General features: G+C 35.6%; 2 protein-coding genes across 2 annotated transcripts in view; both read right to left on the reverse strand.

Moving 5' to 3' along the window:
- LOC144978988 (uncharacterized) overlaps window positions 1-2685 on the reverse strand; it is a 2926-nt gene extending 241 nt beyond the window's left edge. Inside the window, exon 1 of the mRNA XM_078925607.1 lies at window positions 1303-2685. Within this exon, the coding sequence (XP_078781733.1) occupies window positions 1303-2685 (1383 nt within the window). The remainder of the gene's footprint in view (window positions 1-1302) is intronic.
- A 3556-nt stretch (window positions 2686-6241) lies between these two features.
- Window positions 6242-7453, reverse strand: LOC144978989 (uncharacterized). Its single transcript, XM_078925608.1, has 2 exons — window positions 6971-7453; window positions 6242-6286 (listed from the first exon to the last, which is right to left on the reverse strand). Exons 1-2 carry the CDS (start codon window positions 7451-7453, stop codon window positions 6242-6244), a joined length of 528 nt encoding a protein of 175 aa, XP_078781734.1.
- Window positions 7454-7740: the final 287 nt, after the last annotated feature.

Genomic DNA, 7740 nt, shown 5'->3' on the forward strand with positions numbered 1-7740 from the left:
CTAGGGCAAGGTGATTTGCTCAAGGGCACACAGTGCACCTGCGGGTGATCGAACTCAGTACCTTTCGGGTACGAAGCAAAGACCGTACCGCTGAGCCACGCTACCCCATCGTCTCAAAACGGTATTATGTCGGGGTGAACTAGATGCTTAAAATTGGATTCACAAGGATGAAACTTTAGTCAAATATAGGCGGTTCATTGAGGAGAATGAATGTAATTTCTAAAGATGCAAATGAATAATACGTAAATTTTCTGACCATTTTAAGTTTGAATTTACTTTTGGCTTTGAATCCATCCCGACATAAACATATCGTTTTGATACGATGGGTCACGATGACTGTATTTTTCTCACTATGTCGTACTAGAATAGGATACTGTCATCCAAATGGTTACTGTCTCATTATAGAAATTAAAAAGCTTTCAAAGGAACAAAACGTATTCTCCAATACAACAATGATAAATAAGCTTAGAAAAAAGAATCGATGCTTTTGAACTGTGGTGCTACAGACAGATGGAAAGGATGTCGTGGAAAGAGAAAAATAATCAAACAGTATGGAATTGGATGAACTATAAGAAAGTACTCCTGGTGACTGTAAAGGACATAAAATTGGCGTACTATGGTCATATACGACGCCACAACAGTCTCCAGAAGTCAATAGTTGAAGGAAAGATTAATGGGAAAAGAGGGAGAGGGAGACAACGAAAGAACCGATTGGGAAACATAAAATAAATGCCTGGGAGTATGATGATGGACTGCTCGGAGATGGCGCTAGACAAATAAATGAGGAAGACCAAGGCATCCAACCTCTATGGGAAGGAACTCCGGTAAATATCAAATTTAGAAATTAGGGAGCAGGCACCGGTGTAAGATAAAGATCTGAATAAGAGTGGTCCATGTTTGTGCTGTGTGATGTAAGCGGGGATTGACAGCGTAAAACGAGTACCCTTGTGAAGAATTACAAATCGGGATTCTCTGCTAGCACGTCTGACCGGACATCAGAAGGCCTTAGGTTCGATCCCCAGTCAGGATGGGGTTTTTTTTCTTGTATTTTTCTGTCTTGCTTTTTCTGGCACCTTTCATACACACTTGTTCAGATCTTTATTATATCCCCGATAAGGTAAGGTAAATAAGTCTATATTGGGCTACGAGGCTCTAAAATCTGTAGCCTACTGGTAGACGTGTTTAAATGTCAGGTAGGGTGAAAACTATAAATATCAATGCTGTACCTGTGAGGCACCCACCGTAACAAAATATGTAGAACCACCCTATTTCGAGAATTGCTTCGAAAATGAGCGGATTTACAAAATTACACAGTAAAGATAAAGAAGCAACAACCCCAATGTTACTGCTGTAGTGCGTCTTTCCAAAATATTTACAAGTAGCTGTAATCAAGATAGAGTATATTGGAGTCAAAAAAGACCCTAAGCTGGCGATATTCAGCATATACAGCATTCTATTCATCCGTGGTGTGAAAAACATAAGGAAACATAGAATTGACGAGATGCTGTACATTGATACTAAAGTTTTTTTAACTCCAATTTGATCCGTGAGGAAACCCCAGAAAGGGAAGGCGAGAATTGTAGTTGAGTTGAGAACGGTACCAAGAAACGTTAAGAAATGGTCGTCGTTGATGTGCGTTGCACCAAACTCCTTGTAGTAGTTGGCGAGCACTAGCATGGCATTGTCATACATCATGAGCGAAATCCACAGTGTTAAAAATGTTCTAGTTTGAATCATTTCAATTGGATGTTTATCTGAGTCACCTCTCGATATTGGTGTTTTGATAACCGTTTCCGCGTACCCAGAACTTTCATCTGTTGTTATTTCAGTTTCAGTGAACTTAGAACCATCTGAAACTTTCATTTGATGTGACGATGTGTCTTTCTTATCTCCTTTCAGAAGTTCTGTTCTCTCTTCGGCGTTTTTGGAGTTAATAGCGATATCATTGTCGTAATATTTGTATAACGGTTCTTGTACCATAAGAAAACCAAGAAAGAAAAATCCAAGACAAAATGACCCTAGAACAACAAAGAAAAGTGGGACACAGTCCAATATACCAGGATTAGAGAAAATTTTCATTGGGCCTAGATGGAGGTCCGATGAGAGGTTTTCTGGGTTTACGTAGAATGTGATAAAAGGATTAATGAACATAGAGCCAGCATTATATCCGGACTGCACAAGAGAATTGACAAAGCCCAGATCAGAACCTGTCCATCCTACAGCGTACTGTAATGCCATTCCATGTACGATACCACCGCCTAGTCCAGAGACAACCCCTAGGGTAAAGTTCATGAAAAAGACTGTCTTGTGTACAGAAAAGTACGTCATAAAAAATCCACAGAGGAACAAAGCTATCCCAAATAAAAGAATCCCACGTTGTTTTCCGGTATGTTTAGACACAATGCCAGCGATAAAGAGGCCTACGGCGTTGAACATGAAATAGAATGAGATAATCCAGGGCGTGTTAATTCCTTCAAGCGACTTCCCTCTCATTGCCACAAAGGATAAAGCATACATGGCCATGTTGCCCCAGTACCATGGGAGCCCAATGGGCAACATGAGAAACAGGGACCCCAAAACTGTGCACCATTTCTTCATAGTCATCACGGTATTTGGTGAGACACTCTTCATAAAGAACACGACTCTTCCAAAATAAGCAGGTCTATGGATTATATGTCCCAACATATTGAAATAGGCCCTACGATTAATCAGAGGCTGTAAACATAAACTTCGGTAAACACTTGACTTGTTTTCCCCAATACGCGTCAATACGAAACTATCATTGTTAATATTATAATGCCAAATTGATTTTCAAGGCAATAAATCGAGGTTCTATGATGATGCGGTTTTCAACAAGGCTTCATTATATTATTTTTAGCAGAATGTGTTATTACTGAATTGAGTTGAATTTCTTTATCACGAATTTACTCACGATGGCATTCTATTCTGACAAGTGGATAAAATGTTATTGTTACTAGTTGTCGTGTCTAATATTTTCATTTGAATAAACAATTTGCAATTATTCAGACGCTCTAGATATAATTTATTCAAACCATCAACGTCGTCGTGCTACACAGAATGACTCGATGCTGGCAGGTATTTTATGACAATACACAAGACGCGATGGATTTTCACAATAAATTATTATTAATTACTCTAATTAATAGCCAACTGATAAATCAGGGTCCTACCAGGATATAGATTTAGAGAGAGAGAGAGAGAGAGAGAGAGAGAGAGAGTGTGTGTGATTGTGTGCGTCTGTGTGTGTGTGTGTGTGTGTGTGTGTGTGTGTTTAAACTCTTCGGGATAAATGAAACAGAAAGATTAGCATAGTAAAGTGGCATCGATTGCACAGTGGTGTTTTGTCTTGTCTTGTAACAAAGTCAAACAATGTTAAGCATAGGTTGCAATTATCACAAAAGTAGTACTGCGAATAATGATTTCCTCTATTCGTAGTAGTACTTCGAATAGTAGATAGCGTTCGTATCCGTTATTCGCAATAGTACTGCAAATACCTACATATTCATTTCAGTTGCAGTAGTAGCCTACGAGCCAAGAGCTTCATTGTTTAGATGATTGGGCGCAAAATATAAACTGCATTATTTTATTATTATTATTATTATTATTATTATTATTATTATTATTATTATTATTATTATTATTATTATTATTATTATTATTTATTATTATTATTATTATCATATTTTATTATTATTATTATTATTATTATTATTATTATTATTATTATTATTATTATTATTATTATTTATTATCATTCTATTATATATTATTATTATTATTATTATTATTATTATTTATTATTATTATTATTATTATTATTATTATTATTATTATTATTACTTAATTTTTTTTTTTTAGTTGATTTTTTTATTATTACTATCATTATTATTATTATTATTATTATTATTATTATTATTATTATTATTATTATTATTATTATTATTTTGCGTTTGGTTGACAATGACGATGTGTCTGTTGTTGTATTGTGATGGTGGTGTTGATGTGGTGGTTGTGATTATAGTGGTGGTGGTGATTATGTAGTAGCGGTAGAAAGTGATGATGACTATAAGGATAATGATGATGATGTAATGGTGGTGGCGGTTGCTGTAGTTTTTATAACGACTGGATAGCTGTGGTAGTAATAGTAACGATGTGGTGGTGGTGGCTGTAGTAGTAGTAGTAGAGGTAGTTTATTGATGGTAACTTCCATTATTTGCAGGCTCACTGAGATATGAGTCATGAGCAACGGCGAGTGTGTGTGTATGTGTGATATATATATATATATATATATATATATATATTATATATATATATATATATATATATATATATATATATATATATATATATATATACTAATAAAAAGCCCGCGATTTCGCGGGGAAAGAACTATTTTCATTCGATATTGTAATGAGGGCATATTGGTAAACATTGTTGTCTGTGTAACTTGGTACATCCCCCTGTTGATTTTTCTATGTGGCCCACCATGAAGTGTAAGCTTCTATAGCCTCTGACCCGTGACACAGCAACATATAGTTGTCCGTGTGTGAAAACAGGTTGTGGTAAGAAAGTCAACTGCGAAAATAAACCTGAAGTAGCAGACGTGAGCAGACTTGAAAGACGATCCTGGGATCGAGAACTTACCTTACAGTACAGCACTCTGGTGATCATGTTTGGTGGCGTTTGGTACCGTTTTTATGCACCTCCACTGGAGGTGTACAAAAACGCACCATTTTTATGCACCTCCGTTGGCGCTGCTGGTTGATTAATGAAAATGTTTCTGCTTGAAGCTCGAAGGAAAAAAATAACGATAAGTGTTGAATTGTAAGCCTCAATTTAATAGACGAAGACATATTGTGGACGTTTCTGATTTCCCCTTTATCAACAAAACACGACGAATAAGACACTAAAAACGAATGAGATATGTGAAGTGTGAATGGCGTAGATAAGGTAAATAGACATAAACAATGATGGGACGGGAAGTTTTTGAAAAACAACAAAAACAAACCAAATAAAAACAAAAACAAAAAAAAGAAAAAGAAGAAGAAGAAGAAAAACAGAAAAAAAGACCCCAATAAAATTACAAAGACGCGTTAAACGCGTACACTGATGATAATGATAAAATATTATAAAATGATAACAATCGACGTTTACATATAAATGCACATCGATAACACATTGAATGGTACCGATGTACTTTTAAAAAAATATATAATAATAAATAGTAATAATAGATTTATTTAAGGTTTTAAATATATGTCCAGTAACTATAACAACGAAAATGATGTCTTTCTCAATAAAGTAAACTTTTTTTAAATGTCCACAATAGGATTGAACCCTGTACTTTCAAGGTTAGAGTCTGACAGCTTATCCATTCATAACATTTAATAAGGTCTTTCTAAAACCTTATTTTACCTTCAATGCTACTTCTATTTTCTTGTTTTAAATTTCCATGTTTTTTTAGATTATTATTATTTTTTTTAATTTATTACCAAAGAAGTTAAACCTGGGTATTAACCACCCGAAACCATCACATTGAAAGCATCAAAGGGGCAATAATAATACTTGATTTCATAAATAGATGAAAACTGTTGAAAACTTAGTGTAGATCTGATATCCTTAAAGTAATTAAGTGAATACATTATTTCGAATGCGACGATTTGCGTAAAAACGCCAAACTGACAACTTTTTCTTCTTCTTCTTCTTCCAGTGTCATCTCATGGGTTGAGGTCGACTTGAAATGACACGCCAATCTTCCCTGTTGACGGCTTGCTGACTGCATTCGGCTGCCGACAATCCTGTCCATGTCCTCACATCATCTATCCAAGTTCTTGCTGCCTCTTCCTCTTTTCCCCTCAACGCTAATCTCAAGAAGTCCTTGTTGACAGTTTGATGGCGTCTTAGGTGTCCAAAATACCTTAGTTTTCTTGTTTTTATTTTTTCATTAGGGTCGGTCTGATATCAAGGATGTCACAGACTTCTTGATTTGTTTTCTTTTTTTTCCAACCGATTTTTCCAAGGCGACGGAAAGTCCACATTTCAAAGGCCTCAATTCTTTTCTCTATTTGTTTGTTCAAGGTCCATGTTTCTGAGCCGTAGAGAAGTGCTGAGTGGACATAACATTTGAGTATTCTTATTCTCGTTTTCATCTGCGTTTGTTGCGAAGTTAAAATGTTATTCAGTTGGCTGAACCTCGACTTAGCTATAGCAATCCTGTTTTTCACTTCCATCTCATTCTTTCCAACTTTCCGTTGTTGGTCATTGTCTGTCCAAGATATTTAAAAGAATCTACTTGTTCGATGTTTTGATTATTAATTTGGACTTTTGCGATTTTTTCAGGCTTCTTTGACAAGACCATTACCTTCGTCTTTTGAACATTCATCTCTAGACCCTTTGCTGTACTGTTCAGGTTTACTTGATTTGCAAGGATCTGTAGATTTGTCTCGTTTGATGCCAACAATACTGTATCATCTGCATATCTCAGATTATTCATCCTCTTACCTCCAATAACAATACTTGGAATGTGCTCGGTTTTACGGAAGATAAACTCTGTGTACAGGTTAAATAGATATGGAGAGAGGATACATCCTTGACGAACTCCTCTTTTAATTGGCGTGAAAGGTGACAGAGCGCCCTGAATCCTGATGGCTGCTTTTTGATGCCAATATAGATTTGTGATTAGCCGTATATTTTTGCCATCAATGCCTGCCTTTTCCAGACATGTCATTTATTCTCCATGCTGTACTCTATCAAATGCTTTTGCGTAATCGATAAAGCATGCATAGATTTCTTTTTGATGATCAAGGTATTTTTGTGTGATATTATTTAAACAGAAAATTGCTTCTCTTGTCCCATTATTTTTTCTAAAGCCAAACTGTACATCGCCAACTTCATTATCGATGGTAGACCTGATTCTTTCTAGGATGATCTTCAATAATAATTTAGTTACATGGGGCATCAGACTTATTGTGCGGAAATCACTGCAAGTTGTCGCCTTTGGTTTTTTCGGTAGCGTGATGTAAACCGATTTGGCAAGTTCGTCTGGAATATAGCCTGTATTGTAAATACTATTAAAGAGATCTGTTAGTTTCACAATTGAGAATTCTTTCAAATTTTTTAGCATTTCTGTTACAATGCCATCTTTACCCTCAGCCTTGCCATCTTTCATAATATTTTTCAATGCATTTTCTATCCCACATGCGAGTATTGGAGGACCGTCAGTGTTGCTTGGCAAAGGTATTTGGGGCCTGTCATCATCAAAGAACTCGCCAATGTATTGACACCATCTTTCCTTTATATCCTCTTTCTCAAATAATATTCTACCATTCTTGTCTTTAATACAGTTATTGTTGTTAGTGGTGTGTTTTTTGCCCAAAATTTGTCTTATTTCCTTGTGGGCTGCTTTTCCATCGAGGCCAAATATTTCGATCATCCTGCATTTGTGGTTAAGCCAATTTTCTTTACAACTTTTTACAGTGTCTAAATTGGTTGTTTTTGAGAGTGTTAGTGTCGTCGGTTTGACTCAACGAACTTTCAAACTGACTTTAAATTATAAAAGGAAATCAAGTTATCTGTTTATCTATCTGTAAAAAAATACATTTCTAATTTTCAAATCTTTCAGTAGGGTTGTGCGCCGTATAATTTTTTTTATTGACTCAAATGGCACAATGTTCTCCACAAGGCTAGAATATATTTTTTAAAGACAACAGTCTACACGTT

This window comes from Berghia stephanieae, chromosome 8, assembly GCF_034508935.2.
Source record: "Berghia stephanieae isolate SIO BIC M18660-M18661 chromosome 8, UCSD_Bste_1.3, whole genome shotgun sequence".
Lineage (NCBI taxonomy): Eukaryota > Metazoa > Mollusca > Gastropoda > Nudibranchia > Aeolidiidae > Berghia > Berghia stephanieae.